The sequence below is a fragment of the Manis javanica genome, chromosome 8 (assembly GCF_040802235.1).
Source record: "Manis javanica isolate MJ-LG chromosome 8, MJ_LKY, whole genome shotgun sequence".
NCBI lineage: Eukaryota > Metazoa > Chordata > Mammalia > Pholidota > Manidae > Manis > Manis javanica.
This window is the reverse complement of record NC_133163.1, coordinates 84,813,721-84,834,846: the sequence shown is the minus strand read 5'-3', so window position 1 is coordinate 84,834,846 and position 21,126 is coordinate 84,813,721. Positions and strand designations below refer to the sequence as shown.

Sequence of the window (21,126 nt, the reverse complement as noted above, 5' to 3'; positions counted from 1 at the left end):
GGGATGGGGCAAGAAGGGCCTTTTTTTTTTTTAACAATTAAAAGCTGTTAAATAGCATACAAAATGTAGTATATGTATGTTTATGTAGAGTTGAAAAGAAGACAAAATTAAGCCATATACTCACATCCTTGTTTTCTTAAGAAAGTTGACAATTTACACTAATACTTTTCAAAGCTCACTCTATTTCCTTGTTTTCCTCCAAAGGAAGCATTCTTCTTATTTTTGTGTTTACTATTCCTTTGCTTAAAAAAAAAAGTTTAGCCATAAATGTATGATTCCATAAACCTCTTCGGCGTTTCATGTAGTTGAACTTCAGACCAACAAAATCATTTTTTTGTGACCTTTTTCACTAGACATCTTTAAGAATCATCAGTGTGGATGCATGTAGCTGGAACTGACTCTTTTTCAAAGCTGTGTAGTATTTGTTCACATGACTCTACCTCCCTTTATCCCTCCACTCTAATGATGATGTCACTGTCAAATTTTTGCTATTATAAACAAAGCTTTTCCAGACATTCTCATCTGAGCCTCCTGGTACAAATGTGCAAAAGTTTCATTGGAGAGCATATATGTTCACATGAACTAGAGCCAAAATATTTTTTCAAGTATATGAACAATTGACCTTTCCATTTACAGCAATGAGAGTTCCTACTGCTCTGCACCCTCCGAATACTTTAGTTATACTTTTTAATTTTTGCCAAGTTGGTGGACCTAAAATGGCATCTCTGCATTTCCTAGTCACTGACTTGATCAACTTTTCATGTTTACTGACCATTCGTTACATGACAAGCCTGCTATAGCTTTTGCCCATCTATTAGATGGTGCCCATTTTATTATATTGTTGGTAAGAATTCTACATATATTGTGGATAGTAATTCTTCAGTTATGTATGTTACAAAAAAAAATATCTCCAAGTTTGTGGCTCACACTCTTTGTCATATCTTTTGATGAGCAAGAGTTTTCACTTCAATGTAATTTAATTTTAATGTACACATTTCTTATTTGATTTATTCTCTTCGTATCTCTTTCATGGGAGGTTAAAAGATATGCTCCTATATTCTTTTTTTTTTTTAACTAAACATCTTCTCATGTGCTTGATACACCTGGAATTGATTTTTATTCATCATGTGACGGGGAGGTCTACTTTTTTCCCTTATGGCTATATATAAGTCCAATTTTTAAGATTAAAAAATAATGATCTGTTGTACCCACTGATCTGAGATACCACATTTGTCCTATGTCCGTTTCCACATATGCATGGATCTCCTTCTGGATCCTCCATGCTTTCTGCTGATACTTGTTTTTTCTGTGCCAATTATTACCATATGATAGCTACCTTAGTATGTATTACTTTACTCTTCCTGATATGAGGTAGGATAAGTATCCTACCTGCTTTTTTTAAATTAGAGTTTTAAATTTTCTAATTTTTTTGTTTACTATTCCCTTGTTTCTTTAAAAAAAATAGCTTTTCCACAAGTATATGATTCCACAAAATTCTTTGGCTTTTTGTGTTTTTAACTTCAGACCAATGTAGTAACTTTTTGTGACTTGCTTTTCTCACTAAAGATCATGTTTAAGATTGCTTTTGTATGGTTTTTTTTGAAACTTTACTCTTCCATACAAAATTGTAGAATAAGCTTGTCAAATTCCAAATAATTCTATTTAGATTTTGATTGGAATAACCTTGAAACTAGAAATTAAGTTGGAGTTAACTGACATCTTTATAATACTGGTTTTTGCTATTTAGGAAAGGAATATTTCTCCTCCTTGATTGAGGCCTACTTAAATGCTTTCAATACAATAATTTTTTTAAACATTGCCAGATTTAGTTTGCTAATACTTCACATCTATTGGAGGGAAAAAGGCCTGTAATTTTTTTTTTACTTCTAGTCCTTGTATGATAGTGTCATCACGACTATATACAAGCTTTGAGTGTAATGTCATTTTCTATTATTTAATGTAATTTGTGTAAAAAGGAAATGTTTGGTATAATAAAACCATCTCGGCCTGGTACTTTCTTTGTGGGAATAAACTACTGACCCAATTTCCCTAATATTTATAGGATATTCTGATGTTCAACTTCTTCTTGACCCGTTCTGGTCATTTATGTTTTTCTAGGAAGTTGTTTACTTCATGATATTTCCATTTACTGGCAATACTTTGCTCCTGGTATTCTCTTCTACATTTCTATTGCATATAGTTTCATTCACTTTTGATTTCTTAATATTTTTAGGTTGCTTTGCTCAATCTTGCCAAACATTTATGCATTTTATGGCTGTTTCAAAGAACAGATTTTATACTTTATTGATCTTCTGCATTGCATTTTAAAATTTCCTCTGGATTTCCATTCTTATCTTTTAAAATGCATTAGGTTGAACCATACTAAGTTGTTGTAAACATTTGATTACATTTGACCTGCAAAAATGTTTTTTCTTGTAGTTCAACCTAATATTTCTTTCTAATTTCTTTGGGTTTTCCTTTTCTAACTATTAATTTTAGAAGTTTATCTTTTACCTATCTTTTTCTACTATAAACACACATGACCATACATTTTAGCTATGGCCTATGAGTATTGATAACCAGTATTTCTATTTGAGTTATAAGTGTTTTCTGAAATCCCATTATAATTTATTTCTTGATCTATGAATTAATTACAGTATGAATGTAAATTTAAAATGGCAGAGATTTTTGTCATTGACATATTTAAGCTATCTTTTCATTATTGATATATGATTTATAACTTAATTTCATTTTGATCAGAGGATGTGGTCTGTATAAAAAATTGCTTAAAATTTGTTGAGATTTGCAGGATCTTTGCATTTTTTAGTCTTTTAATACTGCTTAGCTTTTAAAATTGTACCCATGTAGTATATGTTGACAAAAATTAATAAAGTCTTAACAGTTAATTCAGTCTCTTTAATGGTTACTATAGAAAAGAACCTAAAACATAATACTTTGAGTTACATCATTTGAATCAGCAATTATAGACATGTTTATATGTATTTATAGCTCACCTTATTGCAAAAGGATTTAAGGAGGCCACCTTATGCTGTATTTCAACAGCCAGCACTCTTAAAATTGTACCATAAACACAGAGTACCAAGTCAAATAATACTAGAAAATGGAGACAAATTTTATCATCTTTTTGTTTTATCACATGGTTGTCTCCTTCATCTCTGAGTATCTAGCTTAAATTCATTTGCTTTAATTACATAATTGTGTTCCAGTGGGACACACATGAAGAAATGATAGGGTGAAGCAGACTGCAGGTACAATCTGGAGGCCCAGGAGCCATCACTGCATGAGAAATGAGGCTCCTGGTTGGAATCGAACCTTTTGTTCTCCTTTAGCAGTGAGACTAGAGGATTTTTCACTCTTCTTATTCCGACAGTAATGATAGTAGTGGTGAGAGTATGGTAGCAACAGCAAACACTATGTGTCATGCACCAAGCTAAACATGTAGATCATTTTAACTCTCATAATCATCCCTTGAAATAGGTACTATTATTCCCACTTTACAAATGAGGGAACTATACATAGGAGCCTTAGCAACACAGAGGGACTTGCCTTACAAATAAAGTGACAACTCAAAAAGAAAAAGCTGGGCCTGTGTGCTTTCCAGAAACCCCTGTTGAACCAGTACACTACCACCTTTCACAGTTACACATGTGTCTCTCCATGCCCTGGGGTGTTGCAGGGAGTGGCTGGTCAGAGACCCGGAGTTCAGGCCTGGCCACCGGCTTCCTGGTGGCTCTGGGGCAAACATCATGCTCTTAGATGATAGGTGTGAACTCCCTGTGCTGGTCTGCAAGTCTTATATCCTTCTCCATGTACCTGCCTCAGGGGCTCATCCCTTCCTTTGACAGCAATCAAATGGCAGTGACCTCGAGGACTGGACTGTTCAGACAGCTCTGCTCCCCAGGCGTTTATGTGGTGCACAGCATAAAAACACCGCACGGCCCAGTTTCTCCAGTGCCTTACTAAGTCATTCTAAACATCGTATGCTTTATGCATTTTGCTGCTACATTCTGAATCACATTCTTCTCTAAGCAACCATCTCAATGTCTCATTTTTTCCATCAGTAGGATGATTATAGTACAGAGTGAACTATTTATAATGAGCCCCAGCTAAAGCAGTGTGGCTTTCAGTTGGCTCCATTTTAAATATATCTTTATTTGTTAATTAATGTATCTTATCCCAGTGTTGTAAGTAACATTTATGTTCCTGAATTGGACAGGGAGGAAGAGAACCACACCCAGAGTAGAGGATCCAAAATCTTCAGAATCAATATGAGTGCAATAACCACTGGAAAGCAAAGTTTAAAAGTTAGTCTTTGTGCTTGTTATAAACTAAGGAAGCTGCACATGAGAGTCTACAAGAGGGTAGAAAGTGATGTGATAATTAGGTCATGAATTAACCCCCTGGTACTTGCAGCTCTAGACTATTTTTAAAGACCCCATCTCACCTTCTAGGATATTTTGCACATGCAAAATGCCTAATTGACTAATAAGGTACCTGGCAAAAAAGCTAATTAATGAAAATGAAAACACTAAAACTCAGGTTATTTAGTAACCAGGGCCTGCAGCCAGATCCCAATTAAAACACTCTTGTGGTGGAGGAAGGGATCAAAATGCCCAGTAGGTTCCATCTGGCTGCCTCTGTGGATCAATCTAGAGACCTATGTCCTTCTCAAATGAGCCCTTCCACCTTCTTCCTTCCATTGCAGTGAAGAGCTAAGGGTAGTCCTGCTCACACTGTAATGGGGAACTCCCAGGCTCTCCCACTCACATGCAAGGGGCTTGGCAGGAAAGGAACCCAGCTAGAAGCAAGCACGATTCACTAGCTCTTCCCAGCCCAATCCCTTTTGTCATTCATTCCACTGCAGGGGCTGGTAACTCTCCAATCCCCTTCATGCCCTACCTAGGAGATCTGACAGTGGTCCTGGCAGAGCTGTGGCTTTTCATAACTTCTGGCAGGGGCCTCACTGACCCATAACATGGCTACACACATGATTTCTTCTCACACTGTCTTTGTAAATTGACCATGGCTAACCTTGCTGCCCTAATCAGATCAATCAGAATAACATTTCTTTAGCTGCTGCATGCTGGCAGCCTCCTGAGCTGAGGCATGACTCTGAGTCAGGCTCAGATACTGAAGATGGATTTTTGAGTTTCCAGTGGTCTCAGGTTTCCTTTGCTTTTATCACAGTTGGTGAGCTTTGTAAGGTCCGTGTTTACAGCCATGCAAATTAGCCTCAGCTGGAGAGAAATCAGTTCAGGCCTAAAATGAAATAAAGCTCTGGGCAAAAAGGTATTTTATCAAAAATTGAAAGTGTGGCCATAGCACTGGGGTCAAGCCAGACTATCCTTGGAGACACACGGACAGTTTCGTCTGGTGTAACCTGAACTCTTGGTTTGGCCTCTGGACCCTGAAAACTCAGGAGATGGAGGGGATAATGGTGAAAGGCCACACCAGCCAATGTGGACTGGCCAGCTTGACCAAGGCATTTTTTTTGTTAAGTAATGACAAGTGTGAGACAAATGCTGCCAAATGCATTTTTCTTTTAAGTAGAGATAAGCATGAGAAAAGAAATCTTTCATCTTAGAAGGAAGAGACCTTGTGGCTGTGAGGCTGGTTTGCAGTATATCCCGTGATGCTCACTGACTACACCAGGCCCAATTCGCTGTTTCATTCTACGCACATACTTGTATCCTTGCAGTTTTAGAATGTAAGTGTGAAGGTGTCCACATACAGATATAATCTGATATTTTGCATCTGGAAAGCATCTTTACGAAATCCAGTCTGGATACCATGACAGCTAAAGAAACTAAGGCCAGAGAGGTTACGTGACTGGACACACAAATGTTAACTATGCACCTTCAAGACAAGACCCCTGGCACCTTCTTCCATTACAGTTTTCCCCATCATATTCCCATCCTGCAATCCCTCAGGACATAAAGAAGCAGTTAATTCTAAAACAATTCTCCAATACATGGATGTTCCTTATGATTGGGCTGTTATAAATCCTAACACTCACTCCCTGAGCTCCCACGCACAACATGGCGCTGACGGTGTCGGGCAGCCCGAGCTGTCAGACTGGGCCTGGTTCTGGGAGCTGAGATGTTGGTTCACACTGAGTCCCTGGTCTATCTGATCTCTAATAAGTAAAACAGGAGGTAGTGGATCTTGAGTGTCCCCATATGCAAAGTGGAAGCAATGACCAGGTAGATCATTGGAATTCATTGAGTCAGAGTTCTCCTCTTTTGACAGACGAGAGCCCTGAGATTCAGGAATGTGAAGGGCTTGCCTGGGTTTTGCCAGTTGCTTAAGGTCAGAGCCAGAAGAGAAACCAGTTCTCCTGAAACCAAAGCCAGCACTTCTTTCACTAACCAATCCAGAGAATACAATTCAGACTTCTCCCAGTGAATTTAAAGTCTGGACTAACAGTTAAACCCTGACCAACAGACCACTTGTCAAATAATTAAGAGGATAGGCTCTGGGGTTGCTGTTGGATTAACTTCCTCACCACTGAGGGGCTGTGTGATGCTAGGCAAGGTCTTCTACACCCTTCTACACTCCATCTTCCTCACCTTCAGAATGGGCATAATAATCTCAACCATTTTACTGGGTTCTGGTGATGATTAAATAGATTAAAACATGCCAAGCAGGTAACCAAAAATCACTTACTTAGCATTAGCCATTATTATTATCACTATTGAAATCTTCACGTGTTGTCACCTTCACTTGAAAGATGCTACATAAATGCAAGGTTAATAGGACTTCTCTCCATTCGTATTAAGCACATACCCATAAGCATCTACGAGTTTGTTGGGCTGTTTTGACCTGTTGTGTCTTGTAGATGCGTGCGCCTCTGCAAAACACTTATATGAGTTAGATTGTGCAAACATCCATGTGAACTCGGTTTGTGACTTAAATGCACATGTAATATTCTTGCCTCTTCTTGTTATATCCTCACATACTTGTAGCTTAGAACTGGAGGCCAGAGGAGTCACTGCCCCATCAGGGTCCTAGCACTGGCACTCATTCTCAAGCCATAAGCTAGCTGCAGCCATGTCACAGTCTTACAAAAGAGCCTTGTACTAAGCATACCTGGGTGAGGTCCAGAAGAATATAGGCAAGACTTCACAACTTTCCTCCACTAGGAGGAAAGGGTAAACCCTTTTAAAAAAACAAATATTTAGCTTGGTTCTCTCTTAGCCTATCTTGTATATCTAATCATACTTTTTTTTTTTCCAATTAGATAACTCCAAGTCTTTACTCCCTTTAATATAGAAGATTTAAAAAGCTGTGTGTGATATGGGGGTTTAAGGGGGAGGTGATTCCAGAATTAGTCCCAATGGGGATAAGTCTAAAACTTCATAAATTTTTATACTGCAGTCATTCATTCTAAGCACTGGAACTATGCCTACTAATGATTTCTATTCTGCTAATATTTACAATCCTTTCTAATATGCATTTGGCTTCCAATATTTTGGGTGGAAAATTTGCAGTGAAATTTGGCCTCCTGGTCCACAATAAGGAGATTTGACAAGACTAAGGAGGACGCTTGAGGGGCAGTTACTGCCCTGGAGGTTCCATTTTCCACGGGCTCTAGGACAGAGGCGAACTTAGCTTTGTATCTCAGCATTCTAAGGTGCCCTCTTGTGGTTGGGGGCAGTAATGAGCATCCTAATGATGCCGCGGGCTGGAGGTCCGAGTCCAGATTAAGTTACTGTTTAACACCCAACAAGAGAAATATAGCTGAACTCCCAGAATAATTTTCAGATTCAAAACTCTGAATCATTGATATCCTTACTTGACAAGCTCTAACCACCTTTTTTTTTAAAAAAATAAATAAATACAATAAAAGTACAACTTAACTTTTTGGGCCCTCTTATTTCCAAATAAAATTTATAAGGCAGAATTTCTATAAACTGATGCCTGTCATGGAGAAAAAGCTCTCACTTGCTCTTGGTAGACCTGGCCAGTCAGGAGCCTTTAAGCTGAAGAACAGGACAGCCCTGATTATCACTCAAGGAATCTGGACATAACACTAATGACCACAAGGCCGTGTTCTGGCAACACAGGAACAAGTTATCTCACTCATTTCTATAGATGATAACGCCTAACCTCCCTGCTCATCTTTCAAACATATGCAAACTATAAAAACGTTGGCAAACTCCTTCCAACTCCTGAGGCAAAAAAATAATAATAATGCACATACCTTACCCGAGGCAGCCCAGAGAAATTATCTTGGTACACAAAAACTGAAATTATATAAACTTGGAAGGCAACAGGTTATGAAAACCCTATAAATTTATGTTCAGGCTTCCAAACAATGTTCTCCTTCCACCCTTCTTCCCTCCCCACTAAACTGAGACACCAAGTCTGGGATTTGAACATTACAGCTATGATCCTCGCCAAAGTGGCCAAATTACAACTTGAAGGCTTTTGACGCCGGGAAGTTTCAACAGAATAGTGTCTGCTGGACCATCAGTACCCCTCTCCATTCACCCCCACCCCACCCCAGAGTGCTCAGGGAATAGCCATTATCTCATTAATTCTTGAGAAATACCTATGAAAAAAGCAGAGGGAAAGAATGATGCTTTGTATTTTACAGAGGAGGGAACAGTACAGAAATTATAATTCAAAGTGAGACTGTGGCATTTCAAGAGAATAGTGGCAGGTCATGCTAATTTTCTGAAATTTGTTGGGCAAGTTTAGAAAGCAATTGGAAAGCGTTTCACAGGAGCTACTTCTTTGACAGGCAGCAGGAAAAAGAATCTCAGACAATGAAGGCAGATTTCTGGCTCCTTGTCAAGGTGCTGACCTACCTTTCCTGGGAACAAATGTAACTTAGACACAGTGTAAATATGGGCATATTGGTAGTGCAAACTCATATTTTAAAGTGCAAAAAGGGTATATAAGCCAATGTCAGATGGACTACTACATGCATGTGCCTATATGTGTCACTAAGGGAAGCTGGGGATTCTTCTGTAATTACTGGAAAACAGAAATGGTCTAGAGATTACCACTTGCAAATAGTTTCAGGAAGGAACATCATTAAGACCCCCAACAACCTTGGATATCAATCACAAACTAAGATTAATACCCAGTTGTAGGAACTACTTAAATTACTTTCATAACCATAATTTCATTTCGTCCTGGTAACAATCCTGGGAAGAGCTGCTCTTCCCCATTTTATAGAGGAGGAATCTACAGGAAACTTAAATGATTTGTCCTGAAAGTTATCAGAGAACAACAACAACAACAACAACAACAAAAATAGGAGTACTAAGAGCTGATGTTTTGAGCTCTGGCTCTCAACTTGGGGATCTCTCTGTTTGTAGTGGCAGAGTGGCCTGGTGGCACAAATGAGGAGGGCACATGTTTGCGTATGCCATACAAATCTGTCATAGTATCTATTATAGCTAATATTTAAAATGACTGCTAGAGTAAAAGGAAAACACCTCCAAATCTACATGTTGGAGTTTTACAAAAAACGTCTTTTTATTCAAAGATTTGGCTCCCTATTGGAAGACCCTGAAGAAAACTTCAGATGATTTCACATTGAAGGAAATATTTTAGATTTGCACAAGTCTATCTGTATTTTGTTGATGATTTTAGTAATGGCTACTCTCATTTGTACACATCACATCAATCATCTTAATAAAAGTTGTCACCATCTTCAGTGGGGCAAATTACTGTTTAAATAACAGGAAATGAAGACCCATTCTGAGTCTCTCAGACATCCTCGCAGGGGTCTGTCATTATCAATGTCTTTCTAGTTAAAAGTGTGCAGACTCTAGAAGTCACATCATCTTTCTAGATCTCACATGCAAAATGAGGTCTGCATTACATGATTAGTAAGGTTCCTTCTAATTCTTAGGTTATCATTTAACTTGCCCAGGATCTCTGCAAAGTTTAAGAATATATATATCTGCTTACTTGACACCAGAGCCAGTGATAGGAACTTCAAATACTATTATAGAAGAGGAAACTAGAAACTAGTATCTGAGTTCAGCAGCATCTTGACAATTCTGACAGCTATTTCTGAACTAGGAATGTGAAATGCACAGATGAATAAAGACCAGCTCATGTAAGAGATGTTCACAGGGATGACTCAATGCTGGCTGAGTCCCTACAGCCAAGATTCAGAATGCTGGGTTTTTAAGTCTCCAACATATACTCCACTTCACTCATTACAAAAAGATCTATCTGGCAAGTGCTCTCCTGGACATCATGTATGGGGGTTATTCTGTGGTTAAGCTGATGGAGTTGGCCACCAGTGCTGAAACTCCTCAGCTGTTCAAAACCTCTAAAATTCACTTTCATTTCAAGAGAAAAGAAAAAAAAATCTGACTCTTGGAAAAGACCAAGGGATCCTTCTCAATGCAGGAAATCTGATCATGGGCATGAGGGAAAGGCTCATAAAAAGCAGGTTTGGAGTTTTCTGGCATTGATTCAACTGGTTATTTTCTTTAAAACTTAAAATCTCAACTCTCAAGCTCATGGAAAACTCCAAGCAGCCTCATGACTATAAAGCCCAGAAGGCCACATTTTTGCCTCCACTTAAAGAAAAAAGTGGAGACTCCACATGGGCAGGGATTCCATGGGGTAACAGCAACCTCACTGCTCAGAAAGATTAATGAGTTTAAATGAAGGGTATTTTTCCCCTCAGAGAAACAAAATAAACACATCAAGTACTAACTGCCTTAGTGAAAATCCTTTGAATAGGCAAATAATTATGAGATAAGAAATAAGAATTAAACCACCAAGTGTTTTTATGTTTTAAAAACAAATACTTTTGATGTTTTAAAAATACTTATTCACCATAACAGAAATAATTAGTTTTATGAGTAAACAATATGTTGCCAAGCATCCTGAGAGAGAAACAAAAGAAGTAACAGTGATCTAAGAAGAAATAGAGAACAAAAATAAGCTTAATGTGATATTACATAAGGAGACATTCAGTCAAGTTCCTGGTTAGTCAGAAAAGGCTCCCTGGAGGAGGCACATGGAGGCACTTTGGAATACATGGTTTCTTTTTTTGCTTTTTTGTATGGAAGCCACAGTCTTCTTTTTCTACAGATGGCATTCAAAATTGTGATTTTCATTCATAATTCAAGTCTGCGAGAAAACTTGATTTGATTAACTGCACAGACTTTCGTCATTTTTTCCACTGTAGAGCACAGCTGATTTCATAATCACATTACTTGAGATACGACCCAATAGATGAACTCCACTATAGAACTAACAAACATGACACACTGTTCAAGACTTCCTCAAACCCTCTTTGACTGAATTTCACAACATCCAGGCAGGTCATGTAGACTCAGGTATCAATAATCTTGTCTTACAGAAAAGGGGAAATAGGGCCTAGAGAAGGAAGACAACCAGCCCGAGCTCACATAGCAAGTCATTAGCAGAACCAGTGTGTCGTGACTTCTTCCTCAGCACCAAAAGAGCAGGCACAGGTTTCTCAAACTACTGGCTCCTCTTTGTCATCTGTGACTCAAAACCTTTTCTGAATACAGAGGGAAAGCCAAGCAGCAGGGCATAACAAATTACCACGCATGACAAAAAAACATACACATAATTACTATTACCCACCCAATACCTTTTTGACCTTGTTTTTTTTCTCATAGGTCTCTGACAGAGGCTTTTTTTTCTGCTGAGTTGTGTCCTTGGAAAATAAATACTCAAATTCACTGGTATCCCGAATATCAGGTTCTTCTAAGGAATCCCACAAGGTTGGTGTAGCATTTTGGCTTAAAAGAGAAAATGACCAGTTAAATTTAAGAACCAAACAGAAGAGAATACAATGAAACCTCTAATTTCTTAACTTATTAAATATCTATCTATCTATCTATCTATCTATCTATCTATCTATCTATCTATCTATCTATCTATCTATCTATCTATAATAATGCTTAGAGAAAAGCTTTTTGTGTTACATATTGCTTTAGTACCAGAATACACCATAGAACACTAAAGCAAACATACATTTCCAGAACAGAATAGTCACTAGGTACAATCAAAGACAGAGAGAGAGAGAAAGAGACCCAGTGAAACCCCATGGAACCAGAAATCCCGGGATTCAGATTGTTGAGGCCATGAATTACATCCCCCATGAGTCTGTGCCCTTTCCATGATGGGTAAATATGCACATCATACAAAGGCTGAAAGATAACCAATTTTGACACATTGATGGAATATTTCTTCAATAGAATAAAAATGTAATACAAAGGTGAAGATTTATCCTCTTTGGATTTTTCTACTAGTTTTTTGGGGGTGTTTTCTTTTTTTGTTTATTAAGGTATCATTGATACACACTTTTATGAAGGTTCCACAAGAAAAACAATGTGGTTATTACATTCACCCTCATTATTGAGGGATTTTTCTACTAGTTTTAAAGAAAGTTTCCAGGATTAGCTCAGGTCAACTCACTGCAGGACCCATAATAGGTGAACAAACAGGTTGTGCTCACTTACAAATACTTGATTTATAATACTCCACACCAACAACAGTATTAACAATAAAAACACACCAAAAACCTCCATTACCCCAGTCCCCACAGGGATATCAACTAAAGCAGCCAAGGGAGACTGTGTTTTGTTTTGTCTTCAAAAAACAGGGGCGCTCTAGTTTTGAAACAGAGAAAAGGAAGATTTGGGGAATCAGGTACAGAATTGCCTCTTGGAACAAATTTTCTCCTAAATGTCTACTTACTTTCTTATCTTACTTTTAAACACACTCAATGCCCATAGATAGAATAGAAAAAGTCTCATCTACACATTTACTGTTTTTCAAACATATGTATATGTTGATTCATAGTATCTCTTACTTACCTTTGCTTCAGTATGTATTTTTTCAGTCAACAAAAAAACTATTATTATGTGGGGTTGTCCACAGAACTTTGTGATACTAAAGGGTGATTTTCATATTTGAAACAGGTGGGAACACTTCTTTCATATTTGTATGTCCATATTTTGCAATATGCCCACCCATCCTATGAAATATGACATTTTGGTCTGCTCATATTTACTTCTCTCCACTTTTTTATTATAATTTTTCTCATATAACATTTGAGTCATTTAAGAGTATATGTGCCATGTGTATGTTATAAAGTATAATAGTATCATGAGTACCTATGAATTCATCACCTAAGGGTGAGCACATTTCTAGTGAAGTATATCCATCTATGTGCTCCTTCCTCAGCCATCCCCTCTTACCACTCACTCAACTCCAGTTTGAAACACCAACACCATCGATGCGAAGTGCCTATTTCAGTGGCACTCTCAGAGGGAGGCCTCAATGGAAGAGAGCCAAGGAATTTTGGAATGGGCAGGGCTGCTGGTCTGGGCCTCAACAAAGGTTCTGGGAAGCTGAGGAGAGGGTGCCTAGTGGGAGGTGATGTGATGTGTGAGGCAGACAGTTCAAGCCCATCTGCCTCGGCTCCTGCACCTATACTGCTTGGCCTTAGCTCCGGGGATTCTGAGCTCAGGCCAGTGTGACTAGTTGTATTCTGGAGTAAATTGGCTTTGGCAATTGGGATGAACACTTCATCACCATTCACAACACTGTTTCTACGGGAAAAGGCATTTTCAGTAGTGAATAAGAGAAGCTTGGAATACCACCCTCCCTGTGAATTGGGATCAGCTGGCATTTGGTGGGGCATAACAAGGTGTCACTCACAACAGACTATATGCCATAATGGTTGACTCTTATGACCACTGATTTTTGCTCAAAAGAAAAGAAAGAAAGAAGGAATGGGGAGGAGGTAGAAAAGATACTGACTAGGAAGATAAATATGTATTAGGAAGCCAAAAGGTAGATAAACAAGGTTTTCTTTTCCCTTAACTAAATGTCTCTTTCTTAGTCTAGAATCAAGAAATCAGACACTAAAGAAGGAAAAATGGCCAAAGTGAAGTTTCAGTTCATATTGGTAGTGAACAGCAATCATAGATTGATATTTTAGTCCTGTTCCCCCAGAAGACCAAGACTAAAATTTATTATGTGTACATAAGACAAAGTGCCTATATTTCTGGTTGTACAACATATTAAAATACCATTCACTTCCTCTAAAAGAACATATCCACAATAATTTTACTCTTGTCCATAAATGAATACTGCCCAGAATCTTTAGGCCATTTTATTTAAAAAGAAGTAGTCATGCTCTGAGGCACAAAAACATTTTGGGAGACCCCTAATAGGAGAGACTAAATGTGTGGTGCAGCAGAAAGTGGGCATGTTGTAGTCTCCACACATCCCCTCAGGGAAGTCCCCCACCCCAAACGCAGGCTCAAGCTTGACATGTCCACCAAGCAGGGCTGTCCTCATGCCCCCAATCAGAAGAGTTAGTATATTCATCTACTTTTATCTTTGCGCAATACTGGAGCCCTCATTTATGGCAAAATGGGTAAGTGCTTGAGTATTCAATTGTTTTCTTTCTCAAAGTGGCCCATTACTTTAAGGAGGGGAAAAACATAGACAGTGACTGGCTTGACTTTGTCCCTCCTTGAACAGCGGGCAAAGGGCCCGCCTCTCCCACTGCTATGGTCTATGATATTGGTTGCTCATGAAGTCTTGTGGGGAATGAAGTTGGAGGCAGGCCAGTGAGACCCAGGTGTGCAGCAGCTCTGTTTGCTGACAGAACACACCAGTCCAGGGCTGACGGGGGGATTCATCACCCTACAATAGCTGCACATTAATTTAAGAATACTAATAAGGGAACGCAACTCCAAATAAATATTCTGGGGAATTATTTCTTAGGAAACATCATCTGAGTCTTGAATGGGAAAAGGGGAACATGAATACGTTAGCTAATGGTAGGAGCTCTTGCAGGATCATCTCATTTTCTTTTAGCTGTTTGTTTGGGAAATGATGAAGTACCAGCATTAAAAAAAAAAAGTATCTGGATTTTCCACACATATACTTTTGGCCCTTGTTTTTCAGTGAAAGGAAAGGGGTTAATATGAAGTACATATAATCACCTTAGTTCACCATATGCTTAGTTTTAAGATATTCCACTTCTTCTATAGTGATTTCCAGTTGGCTTTGTAATTGCAAATTACATGTTATTTTGTTCAATATTCTGCCTTCCCCAAGCAAAATTTTATATAAATTGAAAAATTCACCACCACATCTTGATTTGGGGAATAAGTTCAAAAATTTAAGTTTAAAAACATGTTCTATATTTGCTGTTCTTTGCAAACAAATAAACTCCAAATCTAGAGAGTGGTCCAGAGGCAATCTCCTCGTCCTCTTGACAGGCTCCAAAATGAGGCAGAAGAAATCCAATTCAAATATGTTTTAATAAAAGTTTCTAAGCAACCATACCTTGCCACCTTACAGATACAGCTGAACAAATTACATAACTTGAAGATGCTTTTTAGCTATCTGTACACTGGTACTTTCTCTGAAGGGCAACAGGTGTAAGATGTGAGGTCATTTAGAAGTAAGGGGAACCAGAGTTCAAGCAGAAAGTTTAAATTTTAAAACTAACCTCTGACCTGCAGAGCTAATGACTCAGTTATGTCTGGTTCTTTCAATAAAAAATGAAAGATTACACGTACCTGCTAAATATCCATATCATGAGGTTGATGATGCCATCTAAAGACAAGACAGATATTCTAAAAATCTTCAGTGAACCTACAGCATAGATTGAGGCTCAGTTTCTTTATGATTATTCACTAATTGTGGGGATGTTGGAGAAGGCTTTAACTTAGACCTGGGCTCTCTCTCTTCTAGTCTGTAATATGGAGCATTTATCTTAGAAAAGGATCTGACACTGAGTACATATTGTCTCCCAGCATCAATTCATAGAGAAGATAGTAAAGACATGGTGGAGACAGATACCCTCCTCAGATACTCCAACCTTATCTATCCAAGGCATTCACAGTACCATATTTGAGAATGAACACTACAGTACACAGATACTGACCTGGTAAGAATAAAACATTATTTGTGCAAAATCCTGGGAATGCACAGGCTAAGAATGTGCCAGGTGAGTTAAGCTTACCTCTTATCACTTATTTGTATTCTAGTCCAGTACAGAGGCTTCATAGGACAACTGGGCTCAATGGCTGGCTTCCGAGGACATTGGATGGAAGAAGAACTGACTCCAAAGAACAGTCCAGGAGGAGGTGGGGGCATAAGTCCAGGGGGCGTTGGAGCCGGAGGAGGCCCCCCCCTGCTGGGCAGAGCAGGGGAGTTAGGAAGCGGTGGTGGGGGAGGTGGCAGGGGTGGCCCAGCACTTGGAGGGAGGGGTGGTGGTGGAGGCGGTGGTGGCCCAGTACTCACAGGTGGTGGTGGAGGTGCTGGGTGCAAAGGGCCAAGTCCAGGAGGCAGGGGAGGAGGGGGAGGGATGGCTGTGGGTAGTGGTGGTGCGGGAGGGGGTGGCAAAGCCTTCTGTGGACTTGATGAGATGCCTTCCACAGACTGCAGTGGTACATGGGTGTCTTTGTTGTCATTTGGGGGAGAGAGCTGGCTTAGAGAGGAGATATTCAGCTTTTTGGGTATTATTTGGTTACTTCTGCTTGTCTTGCCTTCACCTTCACAGGGCTTGAGGAACGTCTCCCTATCTGTCTGAATGCACACATTTCTGTAGGTCTTTGGAGGACAGTCATCACTGGTGGAGATGCATGCATCTTTCATCTCTTCACGTCCTCCTCGCCATCGGTGTTCTACCTCATGCTTGAGATTTTCAATGGTTTCTTCTAGTCTCTCTGTTATCACCGCATGCTCACCCCGGATATGAAAGGCCTGAAGTTCAAACTGAGCCTGTAGGAGTATCAGTGGGAAAGAAAGTAAAGAGTTTATGAAAAACAAATGTCAGAAAAAAAATTCAGTACCATCCCTGTGGCACACAGAAACACAGAAGGATGGGGACAGTCTCCTGAGAATCCAACAGGCTGTATATTTTGCTTTACGAATTTTCCAAGAGCTTAAACAGTTGGAATAGGAGCATAATTTTATCCAACCTGAGCTCATGGGGAATAATGACCATGGAGTAAGGCTTAAGGTAAAAGAAAGTTCTTAAGGCTAAGAACTTTCACCCAGTTTTAGCATCTAATACAAAACAAAACTTCATTAAAAGGTTTGAGTTTATTCAAAGTTTATTAAAAGGGTTGAACATGCTATAATATATCTTTTATTACTTTTGGTTTTGGTTTGGAAAAAGAAAACTTTAAAAAAATAGATGTGAAGATGCTTCTGGTTTGAAGCTGTTGTTTTCACAGTTCTCCCTAAAAAAATGCCACTCCTATGGCATTTCTGGGCCAATACAGCAGAAACAAAAGGTGGGGGGAAAAGTCATAACACACATGTATTTTTCTTAAAGTTTCCATATCAAAGTTGCCTGTGACCAGTATTTGTGCTGCTTCATATCCTTTCATAATATAGTAATAAATGAGCAATATAAATAAATATATGCACAGAAAATGAGAATATTAATATTTTCTATTTTTCTCTTTTACATACCCAGCACCTTAAACTATATTTTATAAGATACCAGTCTTTTTAATACTTATCTTTCCAGTTATTTCTGTCCTGAAGTTATAGTTTTATATTTATATATACACTTTATACAGAGCGAGCTTACCCTCAGGCATTAACTAGTCCACTTCCCAGCAGGCAAAGCCATTCAGCCAACCTCAATTAAAAGGGGAGCAATCAAATGTACAATTGTATTAGTTTCCAAAATCCAATTTAACAGTAATTAAGTATTCCTAGTTAACTTACTTTCTGCCTTCCCCATCATGTTATAAACTCCACAATATGAAATCAGGGTAAGTATCTACCTTTACTTCTGAATCCAGCAGCTAGTACAGCAAGTACGTAGTATTGAACAGATGGATGGACAGAGAAACCGTGGACGTTATATTCAATCATTGTTCCAAAAACCTTCCTATTGCCAACAAAGCTTTCTTCACTGAAATTCCAGCCCACAAATATCTAGGACAGCAAAGTGTATTCAAGTACAGACCCCTTTTGCATTGAAAATGTAAAGAAATTTTTTAATGGCCTAGTCAGGGAAGGTAAAGATATATGAAGATGATGCAGATTCTTTACTTTCTTAAAATAACTCGTAACTATCTTATTATTAGGCTCACCTTTCCACTCATAAACCAACCCCCAAATAGCTATGGTCAGTAGAACTAGAGACATGGGTTTTCTAAATCTGATCTTCTCATACATGGACATGGCAGCCCTGATCCAACTCTGAAAGAATAGGGGTGTTTAGGGCACCATCTATTTCATGAACAGTACAGAGGGTTAAGCACCTGAGTTCTGTATTCATACTATCTGGTTCAATGCTGGCTTAGCCGCCTGCTAGCTCTATGGCCTTGGGTTGGGACTTTGTCTTTAAGCAGGAGTTTCTTCAAGTGTAAAACTATTTAATAGTGAGCCATCTCTGGGGTTTTTATGAAAGCAAAATGACATACTTTCCACAAAGTAGTAGGCATTTTGACTACTAGCAACACAGTAAGTTCTGAATAAATGTTACTGTTAGTTACTGATGTTAATGATAATATCAGAATAAGAGACTTATACTCCTTAAAATTTCCAAATAATGCCACCTTTGTTGAGTGACAGGCACAAAACTAGGAAAAGCTTAAGCAATCAGGATAAACAAAAGTTTGTCCAATCTTTCATAAGTTCAATTACCAGATGCCTGGAAATAATTCAAGTTTATTCAACTATGTGACCAAGATAAACTTTGTTTCAACCTCCTACCCATCTCAATCCCCTACTCCCCACCCCTCATCCACCACCCACATTCCAGCCCTGATTTCCACCCTGAATTACTTGCCAACATTCTAATTTCATCTTAGGTGGTTATTTCACTTCTGCCACATCAAACTAACTCAGACTAACTCTTCCCAACTAAGCTTCTTCCAAGAAGGTTAAGAGTTAAATAATATTGATAAGCCACTAACTTTACTCAATCTTCAACTTCTTAATAATATGAAAAAGTTGCAAAGACATGTCCACAGATAAAGGTTCTCTTTACCACAGAGCTGAACTGTATCTCAGCAAAGACCATGGTTCCCATCCCCACCCTTTCCACCTCTCAACCATTGAGCCACTGAACCTGCTGAAGCTGTCATCTACACCAAGGTATCGTTCTGGCAGCTCCATAAGGTATTTGCTTAGGGTTGTGGATAGAGCAGAAACTGGGCAGAGTATTTAACCTCTCTGTCCCTCATTTTTCTCTTAAGTAAAATAGGGTAATAACAATCCATGTCACAAGGCAGTTATGAGATATAGAGGAATTAATATAGAGGAGTATTTGGAACATTGTTGGTACTGTATCAGTTTGCTATCATTATTATTGTCTCTTTGTGGCCTGACAGATCGCCGAGGCCACTGGCCAAGTGGCCACATCACCTTGCTTTCAACTCTTAGCATGCTCCCCTGCTCCATGCCCTATCCATCTACTGCAAAAATAAAGACATCAAACCCTTCAGTCTCTTGTAGCTGTCACTTTTTCTTTCTCACTTACCTGTTTTCCTCACAGTAGACTTTTCTGGAATAAAAGCACACAACTCCTGCTTTATCTATTTTTTTCATCAATTCTCCTTTCAACCAGTAACAGTGGCTTCTGCCCCACCTTCTTAGAGCAACTCTGGTCTGAGTGCTGGTTTGGTTGGTCAGCACTTTTCAGTGATTTCTGCCCTCTCAGCTGCATGGTGAAAGTTGACTGCTTGCCCATGCCTTGAAATTCTCTCGGCTTCCCTGGACTTCTGAAACACTCTCTCCACTCACCCCCATTTTCCTCCCACTTCTCTGCTGTCTCCAGTCCATCTGTGGACTCCTCTTCCACATTTGTCCCTAACAAGTTGTTCCCCAGGCGTCTTCCTCACCAATTTATCCTTCTCACACTACACAATATCTTTAGGTCATCTTGTGGATTCATATAGTAAACCACACTCATTTCTTATATACTCTAAGTTCTGAACTGGTACCTTAAAACAGAAAATTCAAGCTGTCCTCTGGTCTACCTACCTGCATATATATATATAAAATCAGCCACTTCAGACTCATCATGTCCAAAAATGAACTCATCATTGCCCTCAATTTGTTTCTCCTTTGAAATTCTTCCTTGCAGTTTATGGCATCATCTTCCCAGTCATCATCCAGAAAACTGAATGTCATGCTGGATTCCTTGCTGTCTCTCATTTCCAATGTATTACTTATCCATGAGTTGTGCTGATTTCTGACTCATTCTTTTCCTTTCATCCCACTGTCTCAACATTTCACTGGGTTTTCTTTATTTGGATAATGGCAAGAGCCACCTGATTTTCCCTACCACAGTGTAGCTATATTGATTCAATGAGGATTTAAAAAAATAATGAATGTAGATCTTTATTCTGTAATACCTCTATAATAACTGCCCACTACTAAAGACTGATACTGAAATGTTTTAGCGTGGACACACTGAAAGCTGCTCTGATCTGTTTTCTGCTGACTTTCTCCATGTTTGGCTTCTGACCCTTCCCCAGACAGGGCCTGGATTCCAGCCTTACGTAACATCTTGCCTCTCCCAGGACCTTGCACTTTCATGCATCTGGGCCTTTGCAAATGTTTCCTTTCTCAACACCCCTCCTCTGCTGAAAACACCCAAGATAAGGGGACAGATTACTAAGCAGATTCCATAAATGGCTTCCTCACACACTGTATTCACTGAGATAAAGAATTACCAAATAAGAAGGAAATACTAAATTTCCATGTATTCCATGCCTATAGACTAAGACTATAATAAAAACCTTTCTAGCCATTAAAATTCAAAAAGCCCAAATAAACAACTTATCTTTGCTCTCTCCTGTTTCACAGCCCCTTTTGATCATTCCAAGTTTGTCTTGGTTGTGTTCAGGAGCTCAGCATGACACAGTAATTCAAAGAGATTAAAGTAATAAGCACCTCATTCATTCTGTATCTGTCCATACCCTATTAATTATTTCAAGTTGTGCCTGCCTCTATTATAAATGAAGCATCACAAGTTCAGGTGTACTGTGAACTGAGCCTTTGGGAAAGCTAGTTTCTAACCCACTTTTTCACACTACTTCCTGTTAAGTGCCACTTCTACTTTGCACATGGAAACCATGTGCTATTTCCCCT

The 21,126-nt window shown here is 38.9% G+C and overlaps 1 protein-coding gene across 6 annotated transcripts in view; it reads right to left on the bottom strand.

Annotated features, from left to right (window-relative positions):
• The window catches only part of FMN1 (formin 1), a 410,926-nt gene that overhangs the window by 167,210 nt on the left and 222,590 nt on the right, over window positions 1-21,126 (bottom strand). For 5 of the 6 annotated variants that reach the window (XM_073211578.1, XM_017655899.3, XM_073211579.1 and 2 more), the window contains 2 exons: window positions 16,025-16,785; window positions 11,621-11,771 (listed from right to left, as the gene is read on the bottom strand). In XM_073211578.1, coding sequence (XP_073067679.1) covers window positions 11,621-11,771; window positions 16,025-16,785 — 912 coding nt within the window. Of the gene's footprint in view, window positions 1-11,620; window positions 11,772-16,024; window positions 16,786-21,126 lie in introns of those variants that run through there. The other variant, XM_073211583.1, reaches the window with a different exon arrangement.